We start from the raw sequence: 13,432 nt of genomic DNA on the forward strand, positions 1-13,432 counted from the left end.
GGGAGGACTGGCAGGGAGGCATCAGTGTCCTGGGGCTGGGTTCCCCTTCTGAGGCTGCCTGGCCTTGCCCCTCCAGGGAAACCACTACTACCAGGTGAAGAGGAACGCAATAATGTCCTCAAGCAGATGAAGGTTCGGACCACGCTGAAGGGGGACAAGAGCTGGATCACCAAGCAGGATGAATCAGAGGGCCACACCCTGTAAGTCCAGGAGGCTAGGAGGCCAGCAACAATGAGGTGGGGTAGGGCTGTAATCCACAAAGGCCCGTCGATGCCTGGGGATGCTGAGGGACTTCCACCATTCAGACTTCAGTGGGGACATGTGGCCACAGGCAAGCTGGGGAGGGCAGAGCACGGAAAAGCAATCCAGTTGAGGGCAAGACTCAACCAAAGTTACAAGGTGGGAAAGCCCTTGACGCCGAGTGGGCATGTACATACTTGCCTGTGGAATGTGGTGAAAGGCCAGGGAAGGAGAAGGTGAGACGGGAATGGTGAGCCAAGTTGTTGTGGTGCATGCACTTCACCCCACCTCACCTGCTTTGGGGCTCAGCAGACAGCCTCTAGGATGGAGGCTGCAAGGTGGCTGATGGCAGAGAGCCACTCTTTCAGGATCCCTTTTTCTCCAGAGAGCTGCCTCCTGGTCGGAGTCGAGCCACATCCTTTTCATCAGCTGGGGAAGTCCCGAAGACCAGGTAAGAGGTGATGCCTGATGGCCAGTGGGTGGGCCTCATGCCGCAGTCTTCAGGGGATAAGGAGGAGCCCAAACTCAAAATAGATGTTAGGGTCTGCAGTGAATCATTTCAAATCCACAGGAGAGACAGGCTTTTCTACTCTGCTTCCTCTTGGGAAAGGGAGTGCAGGTGTCACTGGGTTCAGATCCCTGGCCTTGCTGTGTGACCTTGAGGCTGGCTACCTAATGGGCCTCCATGGTTCCAGCTGCCTAGTGGACATTGGGAAGTCTCTGTAAAGGGTGAGACAACATATCTGAGGTGATTTACACAGTGTTGAGAGTCACACATGACTCTCTTGTAGGTAGCCCTGATTGCTGAGTGCACTGCGGAACCAAAGAACTGCCCACAGTTTGATTTACAGCCTTTGCATAGCTCTCTGGGGTGTACAGGTGAATTTTAGGAAGGAATCAGGGTGTCAAGGAGATGGACACATTTGTTCCAATGGTCTCCCAAATTCATGATGACATATTCTGACATGTGGCCAGAGGGAACAGCCCATCCCATCTGCATTTTGAAGACTTTTGCCTATTGGTGTCTAGGGGTGCTCCAAAGCACTGCCAAGTCAGTGAGTTGTGGGAATGCAAACCTCAGGCTTTAGTCTTGCTACAGGTCACTGGCAGTTGGCAGTGAAGGCAGTGCCAGGATCTTTCTCAGGTGGTGATAGAGGCAGTGGCAGCAGCTTGAAGGGAGGGATTCACGTTCACTGCTAAGTCTCTGGGGCTGCCTCTAACAACTATGGACTTGCCCATCACCACCCCTCCCTGACTCGGCATCCGGTACCAGCCAGGTCCTGTGCTCTCTCCTTGGGGAACTAACATCTTAGCAGGGAACACAGGCATGAACCAAATAGAGAGGTGAACATAAAAGAGAGAATTATGGATTGTGATTATTGCAGTTGGCAAAGTTGGTGAAGGCCTGAGGACGGTTTAAAGACAGTCTACTCACTAGGGGGCTAGTTTACTTTGGGTGGTATGGTTCTCACCCTGGGCTTCTGTTTGGGGCTATGTTTAGAAAGCACATCCCAGGGCACTGTGACTCAGGGCCTAGAGCAGGGATACCTGGAAGTCTACATAAACTTCGGCTCTCCTTTTCTCTTGGGGAAAGAAGTGGATCCAAGGGACAGCCAGTGATCATGGCCTAGCCTCCCCAAGCCAAAAATGTTTGTGTGGCTAGATGGGGGGAAATGGCCTTTCTTCTCAGGCCCCACCCCAAGTGTGCTTGCAAATTTATCACCTGCAGGCTGCTGTCTCTATTAAGGACAGGGTCTGCCATGATGGAGAACACTGTGGCTCTGTGCTGCCCTTCTCACCTGCTTGTGTGGGGTTCCCTTAGACCCACTTCCCCTGTTCTCCAGCCCTTAAGCTACTGTCTTCCTAGAAAGAAAGGCCATCTGCTGAATCCTTGTCTCCTGCCCCTGCACCCCAAACTCACAGCCCTTTGCTGCCTACCACTACTGGCCCTCTGAACCCGCTCAGTTGCTCCCAAGCAGGAGACACCCAGCATGTGCAGTCTGTTTTCCAGCCATGCCCTCCAGTCCCAAACTTTCATCAAGTCTGTGATGTGGGCATCTCAGGAGCTGGAGGAGAGAGCCCCAAAGGAGCAGGAAGGGTGGGGAAGCTGCCTTTGGTTCTACCCCTTGGTCCCTCATGAGCCTTCCCAAAGGAGGCTGTGTGGTTAGGTCCGGGACCCTGGGCTCTCCCTGCCATGCCTCAACCCCAGGCCTCTGACCATGCAGCCTCCAGTTGTGAGAGTAGAGAGTGGGAGCACTGTCATCAATCCCAGAAGACTTCTTGTTCAGGGGAGTGCTGGGGCCTGGAAGGTGAGAGAAAAACTTGAGTTTGGAGGAGACCCCTCTGCGGCAAATGTTTAGCCATGGAACACATCTTCCTGGGCACTTACTGTGATCCAGGGTCATCGTGGGCTGGTCCCAGTACTTTTCCTGGGGAGCATGAGGGAGCAGAATAGGAAGCCTGGCTTTGGGTGAAGGGGTAGCTGGCTCTCTTGAGAAATGGCCAGCCACTCTTGTTCCCCTCATTCTGACCACACTGGGGCACCCACCAGCCAATCCACTTTGTTGGCATTGGGTGCAGGGGAAATAGGGCGTCTTTGCTTCACCTCATACCTTCTTTTCCCTCGGCAGGCCTCCTAGCACAAGGGCTCCCACTGGCTATATCATCCGGTAGGTAACCATAGGACCCTGCCTGCCTCCACATGCCTGCACACCACTGCTCCCTGGATTCTCACAGGGGAGCTCACAGGGCTACTTCTTCTGGGCTTTCTTATAGGGGAGTGTTCACCAAGCCCATAGACAGCTCGTGTCAGCCACAGCGGCAGTTCCCCAAGGCCAATGGAGATCCAAAAAGGTGTGTGTCCTTGGGGTGAGGGCCTAGGCCAAGCACCAGGCATGAGCGCCTAGGTCAGGCTTATGGCAGAGAGATTACTCTATCTGTCACGGGTGGGGAGGGGTGGTGGATGGTAGCTCTCCTGTGTAGGGCAGGGCCCTGGAGAGTAGTGCTGGGACACAAAGCCCCAGGTGGATGTATGACCCAGATTGGGCAGTCTTGTTTCCCAGCAGCTGTGTGCTTTACTTTACCTTCTTCCCAGAAGGCTGAAGTGGCATGTCATCAAAGCGCCTTGGTGTCAAGTTGAACCTGGGCTCCATCATAAAGGCAGGGTCAAGGGGCCTGGGTCAACCTATGGCAGGAGGGCTGCCCTGCTCAGGGTGGCACAGATGGGATGGGTGTGTGGCAGGGCTGAAAGAAAAGAAGAAAGGCCACCAGCCACATTCCTGCTGGGGCATGTAGACAAATTTAGAAGCAAGAGGGGGCTTGGGAGTGGGCACATGGAAACTCCTTTCCTCTCCAGTGCTGCTGGTCTGCTGAGAGCAGCTCCCAGTGGGCTTCCTCGGCCCTCCTCCTCCGGCTATAAGATGACCACTGAGGATTACAAGAAGCTGTAAGTATGCAATGGCAGACCCAGTTCAGTTCCCTCCTTCAAGGACAAGCCCAAACAGCAGGCCTGACATTCCTACCAGTTGCCACTATGACCTGGAGCACATTGCTTTTCTGATCTGTGGCGAAGCAGGGGCTCTAAGAAGCTTATAGAAGGGGCCAGTGAGTCTGGAGGAAGGGTCATGGGTCATATCTCTGGGGCTGATGTTGGCTGACTCTGTTTCCTGGACATGCCTCTGCACCCCTCTGGGGTGTAGGCCGGGCCGCGCTGGGGTCTGATGATCCTGAACATGATGATAGCCCTGGCAGCCAAGTAATTGGCATTTTGTGCTTAAATCTGAACTGCTTCTTGGATATAAATCTTTGGGGCTCCCCTTCTGGCCCCTATCAAATACGCCCCCCACTATGTGGCCAAGGAGGGGGTTTCTGGACAGAAGTGTGGGTTGAATCTGCAGTTCCCAAGGGCCCCACATCTTTATATTGCTTTATATCCCTTGTCACAACAATCCAGTGACATGGACCAGGTAGGAAATCTTTCTGGATAAGGGGAGAGGCTTGAACTGGGTCTTGGAGGACAGTTAGGGTTGGAATAAGCAGAGAGGAGAGGGCTGGCTCTTGAGGAGGAAGAAGTGACATGAGCAAAGACTCAGAGGCAGCAATGCCAACATTGTTGGCATTGTGCTATTATTGTTGTAAGTCAGGAAGCCAAACTGCTGAGGGTGGCAGCCTGTGACAGGGAACAGGGGCAGAGATGGGGAAGGAGGGGCCACAACCAACAGCATCCTCACACCCTCTCCCCTCCCCCAGGGCACCCTACAATGTCAGACGCAGCTCAGCATCAGGGGATGCTGAAGAGGAGGAGGTTCTCTTCTCATCTGATGAGCAGAAACGGAGGTAATGGTGCCCGCTGAGCATCCCACAGTCAGGGCAGGGGCCCAAGTTTCTGTGGACCAGTAATATAGGAATGGTGCCAGTTGCAGTGACAAAATGCACAACATGTACAATATCAGTGCTGGCTTGTTTGCTGGAGGAGTGGCTTCCAGCAACAGGTGTCATTCATTGAATCCCAGAACCACCCACTCAGTGTTGGGCCAGCTCAGGGGACCCTTTATGAAACTTTCATGGAGCAGAACCTAGGTAATGAGGGCTGGGGGAAGCCTCCCCTGGGTGGACAGAGTGTACAGAGGGAGGTGCTTCAGGACTTTATATCAATTTGCTAAAAAGGGTCCTGAGCAAATTGAACCAAAATCGGCCATCCTCCTAGGAGGAGCCCTCTGTGTGTATGCCGTGTGTGCTGTGTGGATGCTGTGTATGCTTTATGCTGGGCAGGGCCTGCATGGCTGGGTGGCAGAGCTACACTCTGGAAGTGCCAGTGCCCCTCACCTCAAAATGAGGCTCAGGTACTTGGGCAGCAGCTAGGCTCTGAGGAAATAACTGCCCCCCCCACCCCAGGCTGAGCCTGCCCCCACTGCCAGTGTCTGTTGGGCCCTCTGCGCCTTAAGAAACACAGCAAAGCTCCTGTGCTGAAGGTCTGGCAGATGGACAATCCTAAGGCCAGAGTCTGCAGTGACAGTGGTCCCTGGGCCTGAGAGGTACAAGGGAAGAGCCAGAAGTTCAGGAGCCAGGCTGCTGAGCATTGACTGCCCACTTTGCCATCAGCTAAGTGTGTGGTCTCACACAAGTCACTAAAGTTTCCCATGCTTCAGTTTCTTCATCTGTAAATTGTGGGTGATACTGGCACCTACTTTCCTAAGTTGTAAGGACTCAATGAGCCAGTATGGATTTGCAGCATGCAGCACAGGGCCAGGCCCACAGTCTATGCTTGATAAATGTGGGCTGCATGGTCTCTGTTTCCTTTGAATAGTTCTGGGAGCAGGCGCTAATTTGGCTTTGTGCACTTGCCTCCCTGGGGTGGCCCTGAGCCATCCTGGGTAGCTGCTGGGCTATGCTGGCAGAGTGAGTCCTGCCTTATGCCATGAGATACTTTCTCTCTGTGCCACCGCAGGTCAGAGGCTGCAAGCAGTGTGGTGAGGAAGACAGCCTCCCGGGAGCACTCCTACGTTCTGTCAGCAGCCAAGAAGAGCACCAGGTGAGTTACATGACAGGAGACACAGCAGGGCCTGGCTTCTGGGCCAGCTCAGCTACCAACTGGCTCCCCTCCTTTCCTCCTGGCTAGACCTTCCAGGATTCTCAGATGCTCTTTCTGGAAAACTGAGAGGTCTGGCTCCAGCCATCAGGGCTAATGAGGTACTGGGAGTGAGAGAGAGGCCCAGGACCCTATAAAGCAAAGTGCTCATGATGTCACTTGTCCATGAGTTCTGTCCAACACATTGCCTTTCTGCTTCCTTTGCAGCAGCCCTGCCCAGGAGATGCAGGCTCCGTTCATTGCAAAGAGGTAAATGTCAGCAAGGCAATCTTTGCAAGCCTCTTGCTGGCTGCAGAGAAGGCCTCCTGCCAGCAGAGGTGGAGTATGATCACCATGGAAAGCAGGTGCAGAGTGGGAAGGGGCCTCTGGCCCTGAGCAAGGGAAGTTGTGAGGGCCAAGTGGCTTTTGTCTGGAGGCCAGATGAGCAAGTAGGTGGGTATGGTGGCACTTGTGGCCTCAGCAGGCAGTTCTGTGTAGGCAAGATCTGGCTGACAGAACGTAGCTTGTGGCTGGAAACTTCCATTTGCTAACAGGGCTAGGCCCCTGATCCCCAATAGAGCCTTAGTGTTTCCAAGGGCTTCTGGGGTTTGAAGCAAAAGTAGCTACCAGGCTAAAAAGGAGTTGTTCCCCTGCCCTCCCTCCCACTCTACCAGGGACAGGCTGGACAATGCCTCAGCAGGAGGGATTACTGGGCTGGGGTCCAGAGGCTTATCATTGGGAGCCTCTGCCTGGCCAGGCCCTTGGAAGTGACCATAACATTGGAGATGGGCCCTAAAGGGTGAACAGAATTCAATACGAAATTATCAGGACATTAGGACACTCCAGTTGAGTGAGAGAGGAGTGTCCCCATCAGTTGAGACAGAATATCTTCTGGGAGAGAATATTTGGGGAGTATAGGGAAGAGACTTCCAGAAAGTTGAATTTTAGGGACATTCCATGAGGTAAACAAGGAAAGCATCCATGACAAGGTTGCATAGTGAGCTGAAGACTGGAATACAGTCAGGAAAGGGTGATGGCAGCATAAAGGAAGTGACAGATAATGATGTGCTTTTACTGGCTGTATTAGGTTGCCAGGGCTGGTATAAGAAAGTACCACAAACTGGGTGGCAAAGACCCGAGAAATGTACTGTCTCCTGTTCTGGAGGCTTTAAGTCCAAGATCCAGGTGTCAGCGGGATTGGTTCCTTTTGGAGGCTGTGAAAGAGAAACTGTCTCTGGCTTCTCTCCCAGCTTCTGGTGGCAGCAGGCAACCCTTGACAATCCTTGGCTTGTAGACACATCACTCCAGTCTCTGCCTCTATTGTCCTATGACCTTTTGTCTGTGTGTCTGTGTCCAAATTTCCCTCTTCTTATAAGGACACTGGTCATTGGATTTAGAGCTCACCCTGTTCCAGCGTCACCCGATCTTATGTTGACTATATCTGCGAAGACCTTATTTCCAAATAAGGTCACACTCACAAGTTCCAGGCAGACATGGATTTTGAAGGGATACTATTCAACCTGATATGCTGTCCTTTATCCCAAACTGGAGTTGCTGAGCCTCCAGGCTGGGCCACCTCATGGCCATAGACAGCACAGAAGGAAATCATGTCCTTTAGGAACAGCAAGCGGTAGGGCGGCTGAGCAGGCCACAGGTGCCCTGGGGACAAGTGGTGCATCTGTTTCTCGTCTTGCCTAAAAGGGTTGAGGTGGTGGATGAGGACAGGCCTTCTGAGAAGAGCCAGGACCCACCTGCTCTAGGAAGATCCTCTCCTGGCTCGAGCAGGTAATCAATTACTCATCTCTGTCTGGGGCTGGTGGCTTCCAGGCTTGCCTGCCACTGTTACTGTGGAACCTCTGCTAGGTCATCTCCTTGCAAAGCCTCAGGGTCAGTGTCCCCATGTGCTCAGTGTCAAGACAGGGCACAGAAATCAATAAGAGCTTTTTGGCTGGATGTCCTAGGGCTAAAAGGAGCAAAACAGCCTGACCTCCAGGGAGAGAGTACATCACTCTTGTCTTTTTAATGTTATCTGTGTCATCTTATCCCACTTGTGGCCACAGCATCCTAGGAAAAAGTACTAGCCATAGGGTTTGAGAGGGCCTACCATCACAGTGCTAGCCCTGCCATTCTTGGGCTTGTTAATAGCTCTATTGTAAATTGTCCAAGTTCAGCCTGCCAGCTATGTCCTCTGTCCTCTGCTGGGGAAGGAGGCTCTACAGCCCCCAGCCCCACTCACAGCTGCCTTCTTTGCCAGTGTGGATGGAGACAGAGCCAAAGTGTCTCAGGGGATTTGGATTGAGCACATGCTGACTCTGCCCAGCCCTGCCAGGAGCTGGGAGCCCAGGTGGGTGCCATGAGCTGGCTTTGGCCTGTAAGCTGGTCAGATGGGACAGCCTGGGACTGGGGTGAGAGGGCAGGAGGGCAGACTGAGTGCTGGTAATCTCACTACAGACGGGGTCCGGATTTGGTCTGATTTCTGAGCCCTGAGTGTCTGGGCAAATAATGGTGCTCTCTTGTCTGCAAATGAAGAGCAATCAATACCTCCTTGTACTTTTCAGTGAATCAAGGTAAGTCCTGTTCAGAGCACCACTTCCCTGTTGTTGCTGCTGTTTAAAGCTCCTGCCAGGACTGGGAGCTTTGTCCAAATCCAAGTCTGCTAAGTGGTATGCCTCCACGGCACCCTTGGAAGACTCTGAAACCAGAGGGGCAGAGCACCTTTGTCTACAGGCCACTTTTAGGGACCCCAGGGGATTTTCCAGCTCTTGTAATGCCACTGCGAGCCCCTACTTTCCTCCCCAGTTCAAGTCCCACAAAAATTTGTATGTGACCATGGTCCCTCAGGGCTCCCTCCTCTGTGCCAGGAGGGAGATAGGGCCACCTGCCATAGCATAGACTGGTGGAGAGCAAGGCTGCAGACCTTCTTTCCTAGAGGGAGCCAGGAGTGTGAGGCCATCCTGAGGCCATGGCTCCAGCAGCACCACTGCCCCTCTTCTTCACTGCCTCCATGTCGTGATTCTCCCTGTTTGTCTAAACTTTTGTCCATTAGAATTTTTATTTATTTTTTTCAAGTTGATTTATTTTGAGAGAGACAGAGACATTGTGAGCGGGGGAGGGGCAGAGAAAGAGAGGGAGAGAGAGAATCCCAAGCAGGCTCTGAGCCATCAGCACAGAGCCCGAAGCAGGGCTGGAACTCACAAAACCCTGAGATCATGACCTAAGCCGAAATCAAGAGTCGGACACTTAACCGACTGAGCCATCCAGGTGCCCCTGTCGGTGAGAACTTTTAAACAAGTGGAAATATTTCAGAGCTCTTCACAAGGCAGCACTGATGGGACTTGGGGATTGATGGGACATAGGGGCTGTCTTAGTTTGCTAGGGCAACTGTAACCACAGATGGGGTGACTCAAACAACTGAAATGTATTGTCTCACAGTTCTAGAGGCTGGAAGTCTGAGATTTAAGTGTCAGCAGGGTTGGTTCTTTCTGAGGGCTGGGAGGGAGGCCTCTCCTCGATTTGTAGATGGCCACCTTTCCCAGTGTGTCCTCACATGCTCTTCCATGTGTGTGTGTCTGTGTTCTAATCTCCTCTTCTTATAAGGACATCAGTCATGTTAGATTAGGGGCCCACCCTACCTCAGTATAACCTCATCTTAACTAATTCCATCTGTAGTGACCCTATTTCCAAATAAATGTACCATGAGGTACCAGGGTTAGGACTGCAACATATGAATTTGGAGGGGACATAATTCAGCCCCAAACAGTGCACATCTCTGATTTCTCCTTGTCTTTTGTGCAGAAAAAGAAGAGCAGTGAATGGTTTCAGATGCTTTTTAAAAGAGAACTTAGGAGAATTAGGTTGTGCTGTATTATGTATTTGAGAGGCATTTTAACATATCTTTTGGATGTTTAATACCCTTCATCTGCTGTCATAGCAAGGTGGCTATAGTGGTTTGTTAGGGCAGCAGTAAGAAAGTACCCCAAACTGGTGATTCAAACAACAGAAATATACTGCCTCACAGTTGTGAAGGCCAAAAGTCCGAGATCAATCTTGCCTGTGAGGCCCCAGGAAACAGAATTGGGACCAGATTACAGAAAGTTCTAGATACCAGAGATGTTTCACAATGGGGAAGCCTCCAATAGGAAGGAAAGAGTTCTCATCAGAAGTGTGCAACAGGGGCTGGTCAGGGAGGCTTACTTTGATACTTCTCATAGTGCTTCTTCCCTCAGATTGTACAGTCACAAAATATCTGGAGCCCTGCCAGGCAGCTTCCAGGTGAGCCACTGCCTGGTCCTGGGTGGCCTTCTTTTCTGACTCCACTGCACCATACAGGTCTTGCACTGGTCAGGTCAGGCAACAACCATCAGTTCCCCATACCCAGCCTCTCTCTGCCTGGTTATCTGAGAACTCCAGGCTGGATTGTGCCCTTGAAGAAGTGCAGCTCTATGGGGAGCAGTGACTCTACCAAACTCTGGGTGCTGTACTGACTCAGAAAAAGCTGGTTTATGGCAGAGTGGGGCAGGAAAATATCACAGCCTTGTTTCCAGGTATGGCTCTGAAGAGGCTGCCTCTTCCCCAAGTCTGTCCTTGCAATATCCTCCTTGGCTCAAGTCTGATGTAACTTCCTTATCTCACCCAGCAGGCCAACCAGGAGTAAAACCCTTGTCTTAGGTGCCAAACCCTTCAGGGACTTCAGGGAGGGCTGAAAGTTTGGAATAGGAATGCACCACAAGAACACCTACAGGCTGTGTCCTCCGGGCTGTCCAGCTGTCATTTCCCTTCCATCAGATGCCGGACCTGCCTGGCATCTCAAAGGTCCCTCAGCTCCAAGTGCTTATATCTGAATTACTTGTCTCTACCATCACTCCCACCCCCTGCTCAACAGTGGAGGGGGCCTTCCCTCCATGCACCCCAAAACTTGTTTTCTTGGGTTCATCTTGTTTTTAACCCTCTCGTTGTGGGACAACTCCTATATACCTTCTGGACTGAACTTATTCAGATACCCTCTTCCAGAGAAACTGGTATGCACAAAGGCCCCCAGGCCTGGTTGCTGTCCCTGTCACAGCACTGGTCAAGCTTCCTTGGCTTTCTGCCTCATTCGACCATGGTGAGGCCTGCAGGCTGTGCCCCAACATGCTGTCTGACAGAGTAAGCTGGAGAGCACTGAGTAAAAGCACAGCTTTTGGCACAAGGCAAACCCTGGCATTGCCTTATACTGGCCTTGTGCAAGCCACTTTACCTCTCTATGCCTCAGTTTCCTCATGTATACAATAGTGAGTAGTGATACCTACCTCCTGAGGCCTTCTCAAATACTAAAAGGAGTAATACATATGAAATCCTTGGCACAGTGCCTGGGTGCTCCCAGTTATAGGCTTGCTGATTTGCAGGGCAAATGAAGAGACCAATATCGCCATCTTGCTGGCCTCTGAGGGAAATGCGGTTGTGGGTGCGGAGAAGAAGGTACTCCCACAGGCAGCTGGGTCCACACTGGAAGAGTGCTCCCGGTCTCCATCGGCTCTCAGCCTAGCTGACAATTTAAGATTGGACTAGAGCCATCTGTGGTTGAAGGTCTGGTGAGAGGGGCTGGTGGGCTGCTGCAGGAGAAGAGACACCGGAAGGCCCCTGTATGAGTTTGCTGGAGCTGCTGTCACAAGTTAACACAAACTCGGTGGATAAAACATCAGAAATGTGTCCTCTCACACCTGGAGGCCAGAAGTCCTAAATCAAGGTGTCAGCAGGGCTATATGTTCCTTTCAAATGGTCTGGGGGAGGATTTGTTCCAGGTCTTTCTCTTAGCTTCTGGTATTGCTGGCAATCCTTGGCAGCTCTCAGTTTGTAGATGTATCACTCCAGTCTCTGCCCCTGTCTTCACATGTCCATACTCCTTCTGTGTGTCTGTGTACAAATGCCCCCTTTGTATAAGGTCACCAGTCACACTGGATTAGGACACTCTCCTCCAGTATGAGTTTATCTTAAGTTTATTGTATCTGCAATTGCCCTATTTCCAAATAAGGGCACATTCATAGATACCAGGGGTTAGGACTCCAGTATATCTTTTAAGGGGACACAGTGCAACTCATAACAGCCCCTCTGGAAGAGGTGCCACTTGAGCTGGGTCTTCAAGAAGGGATTGCTAAACGGGGTGACAAAAAAGGAAGAAGGCATTGAGGGAGAGGTGCCAGCTTGGGCAGGTTGGGGTGACACTTTGTTCCTATTTCCTCTGCCACATAACCAGAAACACGAGTGAGGAAGTATGTTTTACTTGCCTGTGATGTTCCCAAGTGGGGTGTGTCCTGGCCAGGTGCTTTATGCTGTCATCATTGCTATCATGGGAGGAGACATGCACAGATCAGAGCTGCCCCTGTGCACCAGGCCCCCTGTCCCTGGAAGCCCTTCCATTTCCCCCTGTCATCTCTAATGTGCGACCTCTCAGCCAAATCCCAGGAAGGACATACACAGGCAGCCCGCTGACCCGATCCTCTATGGCCTCCTAGTTTAGCTTGGAGCCAGACGTCAGGATCAACTCCAAGGTGACTCCAAGGAGAGCAGCCAAGTCACACCGGCTCACCCAAGGTGAAGACTACCTGTTTCTCTGCCTTCACCCTGGCCCCTCCTTCCCTGTCATGGACCCAAAGGGGCCTTTCTAAAGTGCCAGTCTGATCATGTGAAGCTCTTCACCCCCCACTTTAAGCCCATTCCATGGCATCCCTTTGCCATACCAGATCTGGTTTCATCACTTAAGGCCCCTGCCAGCCTCCATCTCTTCCTCTCCCACCTGCCTCCAGCTGGCCCCCAGCGAGGCCACATCTCCATGAAGCTTCTCAGGTGCCCTTGGGGCTGAATTTGTGCACAGTCTTACACTTTAGTAGAGTCAGGACCCATGCTACTCTGTCCCTGTTTTGCCCCCCCCCCATACACACTAGGCTGGGGGCTTCACCTGGCCTGGGACTCACCCCCATCTATAACCCAGGACCCAACCCAGTGTCCACAGGCAGCTGAAGAAGGAGGGAGTGGCTGTAAGTGGTTTGGGTCTTAAAGGATGGCTTAGGCCTTACTTTGTGGACCTAGAAAGGTATGGTCTTGAGTGAAGAGTGCTCCCACAAAGCCAGAGAGCTCTAGATTGCCTCTGGCTCTGGCCATCACCATGGCCCAAGCCTGCTGGGGGTCAGGTCCTGCAGTGGAATCAGACTTGGCAGGATGTATGTGGTCAGCTGTGGGCCAGGCTCTGAGCACGGGAATCCTCAAAGGGAATCCTCAAAGGGAATCCTCAGCATCCTCTGAGTGCTGAGAATGTCTGATTCTCTGTGGACTCCAGTTCACAGGCAACTGGTCACTTTCCTTCATCCCCCAAGTCTCTGATATCCTACTCCCACTGGCTCTCCAACTTTGGCCTGTAGGTTTCCTGATTATCTTGTTTGTCATCAGTCCCCATCAGCCTATATACCCAGAATTCTCACTGGCTTCACAAATAGCCACTTTGGGCATTCCAGTGGAACCATAGCCAGGTCTCATCTCTGCAAGTGGGTGACAGCATCATGACAGCAGCTACAGACAGGGCATTGGGGCTGGGCAGTCCCATTTCCATCCAGAATCCACTTGCTATGCTTAAAGGGGGCTGGGCTCAAGAGT

At 52.2% G+C, this 13,432-nt stretch overlaps 1 protein-coding gene across 23 annotated transcripts in view; it reads left to right on the forward strand.

Annotated features, from left to right (window-relative positions):
- ZNF185 (zinc finger protein 185 with LIM domain) overlaps positions 1-13,432 on the forward strand; it is a 94,857-nt gene that overhangs the window by 44,611 nt on the left and 36,814 nt on the right. For 10 of the 23 annotated variants that reach the window (XM_027053433.2, XM_053201839.1, XM_027053445.2 and 7 more), the window contains exons 3-12: positions 77-200; positions 626-691; positions 2,871-2,909; positions 3,016-3,093; positions 3,596-3,685; positions 4,489-4,575; positions 5,687-5,770; positions 6,035-6,076; positions 7,508-7,591; positions 8,061-8,150. In XM_027053433.2, coding sequence (XP_026909234.1) covers positions 77-200; positions 626-691; positions 2,871-2,909; positions 3,016-3,093; positions 3,596-3,685; positions 4,489-4,575; positions 5,687-5,770; positions 6,035-6,076; positions 7,508-7,591; positions 8,061-8,150 — 784 coding nt within the window. The remainder of the gene's footprint in view (positions 1-76; positions 201-625; positions 692-2,870; positions 2,910-3,015; positions 3,094-3,595; positions 3,686-4,488; positions 4,576-5,686; positions 5,771-6,034; positions 6,077-7,507; positions 7,592-8,060; positions 8,151-13,432) is intronic. The other 13 variants (XM_027053434.2, XM_027053444.2, XM_027053438.2 and 10 more) reach the window with 8 other exon arrangements.

This window comes from Acinonyx jubatus, chromosome X, assembly GCF_027475565.1.
Source record: "Acinonyx jubatus isolate Ajub_Pintada_27869175 chromosome X, VMU_Ajub_asm_v1.0, whole genome shotgun sequence".
NCBI lineage: Eukaryota > Metazoa > Chordata > Mammalia > Carnivora > Felidae > Acinonyx > Acinonyx jubatus.